Below are 16225 nucleotides of genomic sequence, written 5' to 3'. Positions count from 1 at the left end.
GGCACGCGCGAACGATACAGCTCCTACACCACCACCAACTCACGGATTGCTGGAGAGCACTGAACCCCACTGCAAGGGACTACACATTTTATTCCACGACTCACGCCACCTACACCAGGCTGGACTACTTCCTCCTGCCATACCACCATCTACCCCTCCTCGTAGAAGCAGAAATTCTGCCCATGACATGGTCAGACCACAACCCCATTCGGATAGGACTCAAGTCACCCCTGTTTCGACCTCGCCAGGTCTCTTGGCGCCTCAATGAATCGATCCTTGCAGACCCAATCCTGGTCACAACGACAAAACAAACTATCCAAGACTACTTTCGCAACAACGAAACCGAAGACACGACGCCCCTGATGTGCTGGGAGGCACACAAAGCAGTACTCCGTGGACATTTTATTGCGCACTGCTCGACACGGAAAAAGGCACACAACAAACAAATACAAGACCTCAACAAGGACATAGCGGACCTGGAATACCACCACAAATGGACAATGGACCCGTCCACATACCACGATCTGATTCTCAAGCGAACCCAGCTCACCGAACACCTGAACCGAGCAATTCAACGCTCCTTCCAACAATTCCAACATCTGGTATATGAACACGGAAACAAATGCAGCAGACTCCTAGCAAACCTGCTGAAACAGCGCAGAAATCACCTATATATCCCCAAGATTAAAAACACTGACCAACAAATGTGCCATCTCCCGGACCAGATCGCAGCGGCGTTCACCCAATACTACGAAGACCTCTACAATCTACAAGGTGTCGCACAGGCTAACAGGGAACCCCGCAAGACAGAGGCCATTCATGCATATCTTGAAGCAGCCGGACTGAAACAGTTATCTACCCCAAACCGGGATGACTTGGAGGCCCCTATAACAGTAGAAGAACTGGCGTACGCGATCAAAAAAGCAAAGACAGGGAAAGCACCAGGGCCAGACGGACTGCCGCTACAATACTATAAAACCTTCCTACCAGACCTCCTGCCGAAACTACATTCAGCTCTGAACTCAATTCTAGACGGCGCTACCCCCTCAGCCCCATTCACGGCAGCAAACATCACCCTCCTCCCGAAAGAGGGTAAAGACCTGACATCCTGCGCAAGCTACCGCCCGATATCGGTCCTGGATGTGGATGTCAAACTCTTGGCGAGCGTGCTGGCCAACCGATTGGCACCACTACTCCCGGACCTGGTCCACCCAGACCAGACTGGGTTCATCCCCGGAAGAGAGGTCCGAGACAACACCATACGGGCACTGAACCTGATCTCCGTAGCAGCGCAATCTGACCAACAGACCCTGATCCTCTCCACGGATGCCGAAAAGGCTTTTGATAGGGTGGACTGGGAATTCCTCTTCGAAACCCTCCGGAGCCTGGGCATCGGCCCCAAATACATACAATGGGTAGAGGCGCTCTACAGTTCACCGACAGCTAGACTCCGCATCAACGGGGCCCTCACAGACCCGTTCTACATCCGCAACGGAACACGCCAAGGGTGCCCCTTATCCCCCCTGCTCTTTGCACTAACCCTGGAGCCATTCCTTAACAACATTAGAGGCAACGAGGCGATCCATGGACTCCGTATAGGCCGATCACACCACAAAGTCCTGGCATACGCGGATGACCTGCTCTTCATTGTACAACAACCGGCCACGACAATCCACACGATCATAAATGAATTCGAAAAATACGGCAAGGTCTCCAACTTACGCATCAACTACAGCAAATCAGAAATCTTAAACATTAATGTTAGACACACCCAAACGCAGACGCTCAGACACCGCTTTCCCTTCCGCTGGTGCACCACCAAGATGAGATACCTAGGGGTCTGGCTCACACCAGACCCAGCGGATCTCTACCAACACAATTACCTACCACTTCTCAAAACCGCGCAGGCCGAACTTCAGGCCTGGAATACCTACTACATGTCGTGGCTAGGCCGCATCAACGCGGTGAAGATGACCCTACTCCCTAAATTCCTCTACATCTTCCAGACGATACCAATCGCAGCGCCGAAGAGCTTTTTCACATCCATCCAAGCGGCAGTCCGTCACTTCATCTGGAAGGGCAGGGCCCCCCGAATAGCCCACTCCCAGTTAACACTCCCTAAAATCAAAGGGGGACTGGCTCTTCCCGACTTCAGGAAGTATTACACTGCGACCCACCTCACCCGAATCATCGGCTGGTCGACAGCACCAAGAGATAAGCTATGGGTTCGACTTGAAGCAGATAGCTCCGACTGCGACCTCCGAGCCCTACCGTGGATCACCCCAGAAGCGAGCCGACGCACCACGCACGCGAACCCATTTGTGAAAGCCACCCTCCGCATTTGGCACCAAAACGGCCCCAAATACTACCTCACAACACACCCGAGCCCTCTACTCCCACTCAGGAGAAACCCAGAGTTCCCGGCGGGAGACATGGGGCCCACCCTGAGACCGCGGACCGACACCACAATACCCCGAATGATGGACGTACTCACGCCCCCTTGCTCTATAAAACCACTTGCGGACCTGTTCCCGGACCAAAGGCATACCTTCCTCCACACTATAGCAAGGGAACAACTGCAGAGATATGCACGCTCGATCCCCCAACGACCGAGCCTCACGCGGGATTGTACAGAGTTTGAGTCCATGTGCCTGTTGGAGGCACCCCCCCTGAGAGCGATCTCCCAGATCTACACCACACTGACGACTGGACGATACCTACTGGCGCCACCGTGCATTAGGCGTTGGGAAGAAGACCTAGACGTAACGCTCACGGACGCAGACTGGGATAAGATCATAACACTCACCCAGAAGACCCCAGGGTCAGCGAGGCTCCAAGAAAATTCGTATAAAGTCTTCACGAGATGGTACATCACCCCAACGAATCTACATGCTAGAGACAGCACAAAACCAAACACATGCTGGCGATGCGGAAAGGAGCCGGGATCGTTCCTCCACCTATGGTGGGACTGCTCCCTCATCCGTCCGTTCTGGGAAGCGGTGGGCCGAGTACTTCACGAAACCACAGACGAAAACATCCCAGTGGCACCGGCACCATTTCTACTACACCATACCACAACACCCACACCGGCATACAAACGATCAGTGATACCAAGGCTCCTCAATGCAGCGAAAGCAACAGTCCCAATCTTCTGGAGACAACCATGCACCCCCTCACTCAAGCGCTGGGTGGAGGAGGTGGAAGACACCCGGAGATTCGAGGACCTAAAGGCAACAACTACAAACGCCAAAGAAAAATACCGTACAAGATGGTTCTACTGGCTAAGACACATCGCCTCGGATGACTTTGTGACGCTCTTGAATACATCTGAACACTGAGAGGAACACATGGGCAACAGGTGGGGGGTGGCCATCTGGGGCACCGGCGGAGTGGAGATGCCCAGAACAGAGATGGGAGACACACAGAGACCGGCTGACTAAGATACCCGCTTGCCGCCAAGCCGCCCCTCCCCCCCCCCCTTTTTTTTTTTTTTTCTTTTCTCTTCTTCTTCTTCTTCCTCTCTCCTCCTCTTCCCCTCGTCCTCTTCCCCACCCTCCCGTCCTCCCCACACACATACCGGACTCACACCAAACACGACCACAACCCCTAGAGGGAGGCACACAGACATACAAACATAAACCAGATCCCAACTAACAACATAACCTACAATTTTAACCAAAGCACAACCCCATGCACTGCCTACGAGCATACCAAGACTCAGAACAGACGCTACGGACTGAGCCACAAACACGCCCCCACTATCCCAAGCTATATAGAACGGTTGAAACCGCTAACACCGGAACAACAGTCAGCATAGACCGCCTAGACACAAGAAACGATATACTAACATACTGGCCGCACCTGCTGACTAGCCGGGTACAATTTCAAACCAGATACACAACGTGCGATACCTCTGGCAGGCGCCAAACCACTGAAGGCGACATATAGGCCGGGACCACGTAGGGGACAAGCACACATAATCACAACAAACTAACCAACCCAAGATTACTACAAGTATCGTCTAGCACTAAGCCGCTCCGCTAGCTAGCTACCACAAGGCACCCACCCAAACCAGCTAACATGAGGCGACTATCCAAACCAGAGGACAAAAAAAAAAAAAAAAACGATATACACAAACCAGTTAACACAAGACAACTGCGCAAACCAACTAACACAAAACAACTACGCAAACCAATTAAAACAGGACAACCACACAGACAAATATTACTTTGGGCTATACCCACCTAGTTAATGTATCTTGAAGTGCGCACCTACTTAATTAAACTAAATACGCATGTTCAATATTCTTGTTTCAAAGTTACCGCCTCTGCGTAGGCGACCGTATGCTTTTACAATACTGCGTTTGAATTCCACAAACAGAATGTGATGACAATAAAACCGATTTAAAACAAAACAACTGAGAATTTTTCCAATTGTGCTGTTTTGGTAGAATATGACAATACACTAATTAGTAAATAAATCCCTAATTCATGGCAGTAGAAGAACATCAGAGGTAAATATTAATGGAATGCTTGGAAATGATTATAGGTAGAGTTAATCAGGTATAATATAAAACGGAATTTTTTTGTTTGTGAAAGAATTATTCACTCTAAGGATTCAAAAACCAGGTTCCTGCATGTCTGATGCTCAATTCAAACCTAAATGAATTTTAACATACTATGGAGAGTACAACTGCTGAGTGGAGTGGTCGCATGACCCTTCAATGCACATCAATGGTCCAGGTTTTGTTAGTATCCATGTGTGATCAGAACTGGGAGATGTCAAAATCCAGAGCTGTTGGGGGACCTTGAGGACTAGTTTAGGAGCATTAAACTTAGACATTTGGAACACTTACTGGAGAAAAAGATATGGGTGAAATGTCACCTTGACATGCCGACATTTGGCTAGGAGTCGGTCAACATATAACACACCAGTTATTGTAGAACTGCATTTCCCATGGATTTATGAAAGCATGTTTTTTTTACATCCTCATTTTTGTCTACTGCTTCGATCCATTAGTCCAAAACCATGAAGTGAAATCCCAGTGTGAATAAAACCAGATACCAGGCTAAATGCTCAAGTCTGAAACTCTTAGTGGATTATATATACTATTGCGAATGTTATCTATCTTTTGCTTTGGAGACACAGCCCCATTTACATAATTATAACTTTGTTTTGTAAATGAAGATTAATATTCAGGATTGGCCATTGGAGGGCAGCACTGCACCATGCCATAGGACTGACAGCCTCTATAGACGTTCTGTTTTATACCTGCTTCCAGGTTGATTTTCACAGAATGATTCCAAGCATCATTGCAATCTGTGCTTCTTTCACACGGTATGGTTACTAGAACTCCTTGGTTCCAGCCTCTGTATGGTGTGTGGCTAATAACTGCAGAGATTTGTTAAACTCACTGCAACTCCATACATCCAGTGAGACAGTCCTGATTTAAGATTTCTGCCCAATGTATTTATCCAAACAGGGCAGATCCAACCTTAAGTGTATTTGCAATTGAACTAGTGTAGGTGCCTGGTTGGCAGACGTGTTATACATGTGTTAGTTTGGCAGCTTTTGTGCCACTCATGGCATCCCTTACAAAGTGGATTCCATTACCGATTACCTACTGCCTTAACCTATTATACCAGGGATATAAGTGACATTTACAAATATAAGCCCACACCTCCAGCTCAAATGCATACCGGGAAAGCTACGTTTCAATCCGGCTCTTACCATGAACCTGCAGGATGACCACACTATACATTTCCCCAGGTTCTAAGTGAGCCTTCTTAAAGGGACACTATAGGTACCCAGACCACTTCATCTCATTGGGGTGAACCCGTAACCCTGCAATCTAAGACACTGTAGTTTCAGAGAAATTGCAATGTTATCATATAGCCACTAGAGGCACTTCCTGCTATTTCATGGAATTTGACACCATGAAACGACACTGAACATCCTCACGCTTTGAATGAAGATGTCCAATGTCTTCAAAGTCATTATAGGAAAGCATTGAGTGAATGCTTTTCTATGAGGAAGGTGAGTGTAAAAAGGGGGTTTGATTTGCTGGGGAGGGGAGGGGGGGCAGTGTAACACTTTAGTGTTAGGAACACATTTCTGTATTCCTAATACTAAAGTGTTTCTTTAGTATATTTTTATGAAGGAATATATGATGTAGCCACACATGAATGTATCAATGTGTGTAATTTCTGTAAGCTTGCACTACAATTGTACTTCCTCCATCTTGGAGAGTTCAAGTTTTGCTGGTGGTATTAAAGGGACACTCCAGGCACCTAGCACACTTTAGCTTGCTGAAATGATTTGTGTGTAAAGAGTGTGTCCTCTTTTTCATTTTACAAAAAGCACAGATTTAAATGGAAATTGGCACTTTTATATTTCGAAATATTGGGCAGACTAGATGGGCTGAATGGTTCTGATCTGCCGTCACATTCTGTGTTTCTATAAATTAACTTTGGCAGCCAGAGGGTGTAACAATCAGACAGTTTGTCCTGTTACTTCCTGGTTGGTTAACCCAGTGGAGATAAACTCAAGAGACAGCCAATTGCAAATACTTCTCATTGAGCTGCATTGGGAAGTCTGTAATTGGGCAGCCACAGAAAGTATGAGCGGGGTTAGAAGAACTTCAGACAAAAGAGCTGCAGTTTTTGCAAGCTGTTTTTAGATAATACCCTCATTGAAAGAAAATGCATAATTAAATGCATGCATGCTTTCCTTGGGTGTATATCTACTAAATACTATCAATACTTAATGTACTTTAAGGTACATCAAGTTACCTCTACAGAAAGGTTTCCTGTTTATGTGCAGTTTGTTAAACTCACTGCAACTCCATACATCCAGTGAGACAGTCCTGATTTAAGATTTCTGCCCAATGTATTTATCCAAACAGGGCAGATCCAACCTTAAGTGTATTTGCAATTGAACTAGTGTAGGTGCCTGGTTGGCAGACGTGTTATACATGTGTTAGTTTGGCAGCTTTTGTGCCACTCATGGCATCCCTTACAAAGTGGATTCCATTACCGATTACCTACTGCCTTAACCTATTATACCAGGGATATAAGTGACATTTACAAATATAAGCCCACACCTCCAGCTCAAATGCATACCGGGAAAGCTACGTTTCAATCCGGCTCTTACCATGAACCTGCAGGATGACCACACTATACATTTCCCCAGGTTCTAAGTGAGCCTTCTTAAAGGGACACTATAGGTACCCAGACCACTTCATCTCATTGGGGTGAACCCGTAACCCTGCAATCTAAGACACTGTAGTTTCAGAGAAATTGCAATGTTATCATATAGCCACTAGAGGCACTTCCTGCTATTTCATGGAATTTGACACCATGAAACGACACTGAACATCCTCACGCTTTGAATGAAGATGTCCAATGTCTTCAAAGTCATTATAGGAAAGCATTGAGTGAATGCTTTTCTATGAGGAAGGTGAGTGTAAAAAGGGGGTTTGATTTGCTGGGGAGGGGAGGGGGGGCAGTGTAACACTTTAGTGTTAGGAACACATTTCTGTATTCCTAATACTAAAGTGTTTCTTTAGTATATTTTTATGAAGGAATATATGATGTAGCCACACATGAATGTATCAATGTGTGTAATTTCTGTAAGCTTGCACTACAATTGTACTTCCTCCATCTTGGAGAGTTCAAGTTTTGCTGGTGGTATTAAAGGGACACTCCAGGCACCTAGCACACTTTAGCTTGCTGAAATGATTTGTGTGTAAAGAGTGTGTCCTCTTTTTCATTTTACAAAAAGCACAGATTTAAATGGAAATTGGCACTTTTATATTTCGAAATATTGGGCAGACTAGATGGGCTGAATGGTTCTGATCTGCCGTCACATTCTGTGTTTCTATAAATTAACTTTGGCAGCCAGAGGGTGTAACAATCAGACAGTTTGTCCTGTTACTTCCTGGTTGGTTAACCCAGTGGAGATAAACTCAAGAGACAGCCAATTGCAAATACTTCTCATTGAGCTGCATTGGGAAGTCTGTAATTGGGCAGCCACAGAAAGTATGAGCGGGGTTAGAAGAACTTCAGACAAAAGAGCTGCAGTTTTTGCAAGCTGTTTTTAGATAATACCCTCATTGAAAGAAAATGCATAATTAAATGCATGCATGCTTTCCTTGGGTGTATATCTACTAAATACTATCAATACTTAATGTACTTTAAGGTACATCAAGTTACCTCTACAGAAAGGTTTCCTGTTTATGTGCAGTTTATGGTCTAACCCGCTTCAGCAATCTCCGCCTATCATTAACATCCAGGCTGGACAGAGTTGCCCTTTACATTTCACAAGTATAGTTCATGCATTATAAGCGCAGCCAAACAGGGATCGGATGGCCTTGGAATATGTGGCTAATTAAAAGCAGGGGATGGCACAAATGGACTTATAGCACCATAACAACTATATGCAGCTGGAGTAGTTCTAGTACTTAAACTGCCCCTTTAAATATGCTTTCTTGTTTTACATAGATTTTTGGAACTGTTTCTAGTAATGGTTACTGGGCCCAGAGACATCTGTGCAGACAGGCTGTAGCTGACGGTTCACGTTTCCAGCTTTATGTGCCAACAGGTAACTTGCAGAGCGGCAGCCCTACTAAGGCTGATCACTCACTCTGAAACAATTACGCCATTTACGCTTCAGCGATATTATTACTGCAGGTGCTGTAAACCTGTGGCATAAAAGCAGAAGATATCTGCCAGAACGATGCAGGTTTGACATAGATTTCTGAGCTCCATGCATTTTCATGAAATGCTCTAGGTCTAGGTCGTAGGAGATATACGACATTCTAACACTGTCAAACTAAGGAATTACGCTACACAATGAGCTTCTTTCTGACCTACGCGTTATGGCACTAAAGGGAATACAATTTCTTATTTAGAAAGCCTATGCCCTCATTTTAATCCTATTAAATCATGCATGTATAGTTTACATCGCTCAGATATGTACTTTGCCACAAAGTGTCTCCTTTGCACCATTAGAAACAAACAGCAGACATTACACAGTTATTTTTACAAGAGTAGATTTATTTAAGAACTGTAACGATTTCCAGGTTCTTTTTTTCCCCCCCCTTTTCATAAGACTATATTAAATGGATCTGTCACTTTCAAAGTTTTAAGGGGGGTCTGATGGCTTAATAGTGAATTGTGCTTAAATCCAGATTTGATATCACCTTTTGTGTATATGGTATTGTTTCCATTTATTGTTCATGGAGATATTAAAAAAAAAAAAAAACCAATAAAATAATCTTGGGGATTTTGACTTTCGTTTTGTGAATTTATAGGTTTGACTGGGTTAGAATAGTTAAATTCCAACACAGTGTTTATGAGCATTTCATAACGATTTTATATTTAAGAAATGCTCATTTTTGGGGGCTGGGAGAGGGGGGATCCACTTTAACCCCTTAAACATGTCATGATTCCCTTTTATTCCAGAAGTTTGGTCCTTAAGGGGTTAAAGCACTGATACAGAGGGCAGGTGACACCCCCTCCCCCCTCCCCTTTTCTGATTAAAGACAGCATAAAGTGAATGACCTATCCATGGAGGAAGGGGCTAACAGGACCCTGTGCTTTCTGTCCTCCTGCTTAGGTCATGGCAGATTTTTAAAGCAGGAGGTGTTCTGTTAGCTTTCTTGTGAACAATTGGATAACACAGCGGGAGGGGAAGATTGGTTCAAAGTGTTCTGAAAAGTGTCTTTCATATTTGGCCTCTAATCTGTTCATTTTTATTAACTTGATCCAAACAGTGTTTCTTTGCTTGAATTATGATTTTTCTTTTTTTCTTCACATAAATATCAATTTAAGAAAAGACCACCAAATGTAGAGGGGTGGAAGAAGACTAGTGAAATGGAACACATTCTGCTCAGAAAAAGTGAAGAAAAGATAAGTAATTGCATTAAAAAAATAAAAAAATAAAAATAGGTGTACATTGAAAGTAGAGGGTGCAAAAGAATCAGCAGATGGAAAAATCAAACAAACAGAAAAAACTACATATATTTAATACATTTCACTGAAAAAAAACCACCAAAAAAACAGCCAAGGACATAAAACCTTTGATAAATCTCCCCTAGATCACAGAGTTATACTATGCTAAAATAAGAATACTTCAAATCGGTATCTGATGCCTTGCAGTGGTCTATCTGTAATCCTGGTTCAGCCTTGGACACATACGTTTATGATTAGTGAACCTTTCCTCTAACACACTGACCTTGATCTTAAGAATTATATTCTTTTTTTTTTTTTTTGAGAAAAACAACCATTTCCTAGAGGGAACTAGAAATCTGTGTGTGGCGGAACCAGCCTCGCCACTGGGCATTGGAGAAGACTGATTGCCAGCCTCTTGCCATGTGACTATGGCCCCTGGGATGTATTGCCTGCTCTCCTGTACTGCTGAGGTTTGCTACCAACTAGGTGGATTTGGCTATGAAGCTTGTCTCGTGCCCTCTGTTGGTAGCAACAGCAATATGCACTACCTGAATAGCAAGACTGGTTCATTTGCATATTTGGGTAGATTTGCATATTGCTAATTCTGCAGGCACGTGAGATATTTTCTGTTAATTATTGTCTCCCCCACCTCTTTAAAAATATGCCATTGTGTTATAATAAGTCACAGTATGTTGCCTGCTATGATTTGACTGTTTGTAATTGTATTGAGTTTTCACAGCAATGTTAATGTAATGACCATATGGGCTAGTCCCAAGGAAAATAATGATTTAGACAGTTCTACTTCAGTTGCAATCTAGTGTCCTGTCTATTATTGGGGGAGTTGCTATGCTCTGCATACTCCCTTAGCTATTCACTACTAGGCTCTTTTAAGAGCTTGTTCCTGCATTGCTCTCTGGAGGAGTCTACGGTGGCTATGGTGTCGGCTGGAGTGCTTGGAGCCCTCAGAAAGTGTTAGGAGCATCCAATAATGGAGGTACCCAGTCGGGGTGCCAGGTGATCCGTTACACTGTGTTTAGTGAATATGTGCATCTTAGCAACATGTAATACCACACACATAGGGAAAATAGTAAATAAATACACTTACTGAAGTCCATGACAGGTTGACAAAGCCACAAAAGATTTAGGTACTCCTCGGATTTGTCCCTGGTAATAACAATGTTCTCCACCCTAAAAAATAAATAAAATGAAAAAACATTCACATTATTATATTACTCTTGTATCTTGGAAACCAATCCAATCTGTACTTGGTCACATCCATATAAATGTCCTGCATTCATTTGAATCCTGCAAAGTTTTACAACAACCATAACCAACAGATACTGCCTATACTCTGCTATTTACATTTTAGTCATATATTCGGATACAGTCCATAATACCACCTTGGCAAAATAATAAACAGACAGGGGACGTATAGTCCCTTTTCTGTGTGTGTTTGGAAGGAATGGAGGGATCAATAGTTCACCGCTCTGTCTCTATCTGGGTTTGCAGTTTTGTGCAGCCCCCAAGGCTGAGTGGTCACAGGGCGAGCTGAGCAGTTTAGCTTGTGCTGCCACAGCACTCTCCTAATGGCTGGGAGCCAGGGACCATTTGCCTCACGCTGTTATTATGCAGGCAATGGGTCTATATGAGCGGCAATCTTTGAAGTAAATCTCACAGACCGCCAAAAAAAACAACCTATAAATTTTACGTTTATTCGGCTTCCCTACCTCTAAACCTTTATTTAAATTTACTATAAAGGGACACTATAGTCACCAAAGCAACTTCAGCTTAATAAAGCAGTTTTTGGTGTGTAGATCATGCCCCTGCAGTCTTACTGCTCATTCCGCTGCCATTTAGAAGTTTAATCACTTTGTTCATACATTCCTAGCAACACCTCCTTGCATGTGACTTAAACAGCCTTCCTAAACATTTCCTGTAAAGTGTGATCTAATATTTACACTTCCTTAATTGAAAACTCTGCTTATTTGAGAATTTCATATCTCCTGCTCTGTTCATAGCTTGCTAGACACAGCAGGATCCTCCTGTATGTAATTAAAGTTAAATTTACAGAGCAGGAGATAAAAACTTTTAAGGTAAGTTACATCTGAAAGTGATACCATTTTATTTTCATGCAGGCTTTGTCAGTCACAGTCTGGGGAGCTGTAACTAGAACTGCATAAATAGAAACAAACGTGATTTAACTCCTAAATGAGAATTGAGCAGTGAGACTGCAGGGGCATGATCTATACACCAACAGTGCTTTAGTAAGCTAAAGTTGCTTTGGTGACTATAGTGTCCCTTTTATCACGTTGTGGTCTTTATTTGGAATGGTGGTTTGGCTGCCAAGATAAATGGGGGTTTACATTTCCTATGGTGTTATACGGGCGATCTTTAGAAGTATCGTATTCGTAATAGTATTTAAAGTTAAAGATGTTTTTTAATTCCTTTCAATAAAGATCACAGCCTTTCTCCAAACATTTGTTTCTGTGTGATTATTTTATGAGAAATATTTTAAGTTTCCTTCCCATAATGCAAAGTCTGGGACACTGGATTCAAGAATCCCAGAGATACGAAATATCTTGGCCCTTTACTAGAAAGAAAATCATAAATGAAATGTTATTTTAAAGTTTTACGAATATATATAAGGTTCATTAGGAGATATTTACTAGCTATAGATGCTATCTGCTATGACAAGCACTGCAGTATAATAGTGAGAAGTCTGGGAGATAATTAAAATTGACTAATTTATATGGCAGCTTGCTGTACCATCTGGCCAGAATGTGCAGCGGGCGCAGGAGCAGAATCCTCCCAAAAGACCTTAGGTCAGATGAAATTGCTGACTTGTAATAACGTCTGTTGTAACAAAAAGGCATTCAACTGCAGGATCAACAGGGGATAAAAGGTATGAGAACATTTAACGGGATGGTTCACCATCAGAAACAAAGGTTGCAGATAAAGTGATATTGATGATAATTCAAATAATTCAAATTTCTTTGTCAAATGCAAAAAAAATAGTAATTGGGCATTTTTGGTATATCAGGTATGTGCACACTACACTATTGTTGTTGCTTTATTTAAAGGGACATTCCATGCACCAACACTTTTTTTTTTTTTTGCTTTAGTTGAAATTATTATTTGTATTTTTTGCATGCTTGATTTAAAAAAATAAAATACAAAAAATGTGCAATTCTGCACCTTAACCTCTTTCCTACTTTCTTCATTGTAAAATGCTTTCTTCTTGCTGGTTGTTGTATTAATGTATGCAATGTTACAGCACTGACAGTATAAGAACTATTAAAGGACTTATTGGGAGCCGATAAAAGTGACTGGGTCTAATTTAATTGAGGCCAATGTTAGATGGATGAACGTTTATTTGTCAACAGGTTGTCCTGTTTCCTGGTAATAACAGGATTGGGCAAGTCTTGTGTATCACCTTGCATCAAGCAGAGCAATCAGTTGATGCTCTCAGCCAATAGCTAATTATGAACTAACGGCTCTTCGGCAAGGATTGTACAGGCACGGAGAGGCGCTCGGCAGACCCAGGTAAGAAGTCAAGCAGCTCACAAACAGTTTCACTCCATACAATTGGAAGGCGCAAGGGCACTCCTGGCGCCATTAGTACTACAGTGAGCTGTATTCGTTATGGTACTTGGAGTTTTCCTTTTAAAATCTTGACAACAGGTTATTTATAATTCTACACTGCGCTTATACAATTTTAGAAAAAAAACGAGGTTGCAGCATATATCATCACCACTGCCGTGTTCAAGTTGGTAGGTTGCCCTCAGGTGCTTGTTAACCAAACCTTTCGCGACAGATGACTTGCAGGGACTTTCATGATACAAATGAACAAACGTAACCCTTCGTGAATGAGATTAAATTTCATGACCACAGATGCCAATCAATAAAAAAAATATAACTAATGATGCTGCCTATAGGCTCCCCGCATTCACACCACCTTCTAGGAATCTGTGAGTGAATGATGAACATGAACTTTTTTAATTTGTAAAAGTGTCAAGAAATTAAAGAATGCATAAATATATCATATTCAACCATTTTTAAAATTAATAAGACAACCTACAGACACTTTAAAGAATTCTGCTACCCAGCACAATTTTATTTAAAACCCAAAGGACGTATGCAGAAAATGCAGTGTTTAAAAATGTATAACTTTATGCTTCTGTCAATAAGCAAGAAAGTAGATCTAATAAAGATTCTGTTTTTTGTTTATGCGTCCGTCCGGTTTATTTCTTGCACGGGTTTATTTCGGAGACTCTCACATATGGTAAGTTTAGAATGGCTTGACATGGCCAATCATTGCAAACAGAAATGGCACTTGGAACATGATTTCGGCCCACAACCCACTCAAACATGTTAAAACACTCTTTGGAAAAAGACCTCTAGTTACAACAGATGCTGCTTTTATGTTGTCATAGAACCAATGCCAATTCTCACACCAACATGCGCCATTAGGGAAAGGATGAGATGGGCAAACAGTCTACCCCTATTACCTAGGCATTCCTCCCAGATGCCTGTTATTTAAAATCAAAGAAAAGGATGTAGACATTTAGATTTTGCGGCATTTTAAAGATTATCTGTATATCCAGTCCCCAGACAGTTGACTACCATCAGGTTGTAAGACTCCTTCAAAGTCATAAAAAGTTGACAGTTCCCTCTAGAATTTTGAGCTACGATCAGCCAACAAGAGATGCTGCTGTAATTTGTAGCTAAATGTATTGAAGAGAACGAATCCCAGCAAGTCAGCACTCGAGATCAAATGAACAGCCCCTTAACATCAAGAGAATACTAGGTTGTTCCTACAGATACATCAGGTCACACATCTATATCCTTAACGGGCTGTTCCTCACACTTTAAAACTATACGTTCTGGTCTACAATCCTGTTGTGCTTCCATTGGTCACAGTGAGTCATTTTTTGCCATAAACAATTTAAGGCTGTGAGTATGGCTTTGTCAGCTAAGATACAAAAAGACCGGCATATGTATACAATATATATAAAGATGTGTAATTTCCCAAATGAAAGGGTGCTAGGGGAATTGCAGAATGACAACACAAAATAATACATTTCTACAGGTAGGGTAATGCCAATATCCATTTTCGCCCATGTTGCTAGAAGATGCAGTAGTGTGATGGAAAGCAATCCATATGGAGGAGAGCAACATATGGTGGATTGCAGCAATGTAGTATTTTGGAACAGCCAGACAAACACACATAACAATGCACTGTCTGCTGCCGACTGTGAAAAGTTTGTTTTTCTTAAAGGGACACTATAGGCACCCAGACCAAATCAGCTCATTGAAGTGGCCTTGGTAGTGTCCCAGGTCCCTTAACCCTGCAATGGTAATTATTGCAGGTTTTGTTTTCCTGGCACTATGGTTTCCCTTTAATAACTATATTAAAAATAATTTTAAAGTAACGGTGTCCCATATATCATCAGCCTGCACATGGATTTAACTGCTAAGAACGAATAAGGGCAGGATTACCATGATCAATGGTTTGTGTGATCCTAGTTTGGAAGGGATTAACGGTGTGTTTTACTCTTGTTGGCTCCATTCACCCATTGTAAACATAGCTTTTGATAATGTACTGTAACCGGATAGTACTGTAATATCTGTGCCAGCATTCTAAGCACCATTGTAACATACTGCCCTTAGAACACCGTGACCAGGTGTTTCATTGATACTCTATGTAGCCCAGAGAATGCCAGGAACAGACAATAGGAGAACACAGACTATTGTGAATGACAATGAATGAATTAACAATTGTCCGCATTACATGGAAAATCATTTTACAAAACGACATGTTTTGTATGGACAACTTAAGTACAGAATTTAAGTTAAAACAGCAGAGTTGAAGAAATCTTGGTGAACTTGTATCAAAGTCACATTGATAAAGGATTTATGACAGGCGAAACATTGGTGTTGAATTAGATGGTGGTTTGTTATCCTTGGTCTTCGGACACCTCTGGCCCAGCCTCCATTTGAGCAATTGTTAAAGAAGAAGTCCCCTTTCTGCAATATATATATATATATTGCAAAAAGGGAACTTCTTCCAGTTACACCAGTTACTCGGGTGTATTCGGGTGTACATACCAAAATCTGAAATGTAGATTTTGAAAAAGTGACAAATATAAACATAATACATATATGTATATATATATGTGTGTGTGTGTGTGTGTATATATAATATAATATATAATATATATGTATTATGTCTATATTTGTCACTTTTGCAAAATCTACATTTCAGATTTCGG

At 42.2% G+C, this 16225-nt stretch overlaps 1 protein-coding gene across 7 annotated transcripts in view; it reads right to left on the bottom strand.

The window, feature by feature from the left end:
• ADAM22 (ADAM metallopeptidase domain 22) overlaps positions 1 to 16225 on the bottom strand; it is a 225538-nt gene that overhangs the window by 86439 nt on the left and 122874 nt on the right. For all 7 annotated transcript variants that reach the window (XM_063452487.1, XM_063452488.1, XM_063452489.1 and 4 more), the window contains exon 5: positions 11059 to 11141. In XM_063452487.1, coding sequence (XP_063308557.1) covers positions 11059 to 11141 — 83 coding nt within the window. The remainder of the gene's footprint in view (positions 1 to 11058; positions 11142 to 16225) is intronic.

This window comes from Pelobates fuscus, chromosome 4, assembly GCF_036172605.1.
Source record: "Pelobates fuscus isolate aPelFus1 chromosome 4, aPelFus1.pri, whole genome shotgun sequence".
Taxonomy (NCBI): Eukaryota; Metazoa; Chordata; class Amphibia; order Anura; family Pelobatidae; genus Pelobates; species Pelobates fuscus.
This window is presented reverse-complemented; position numbering and strand designations above follow the sequence as displayed.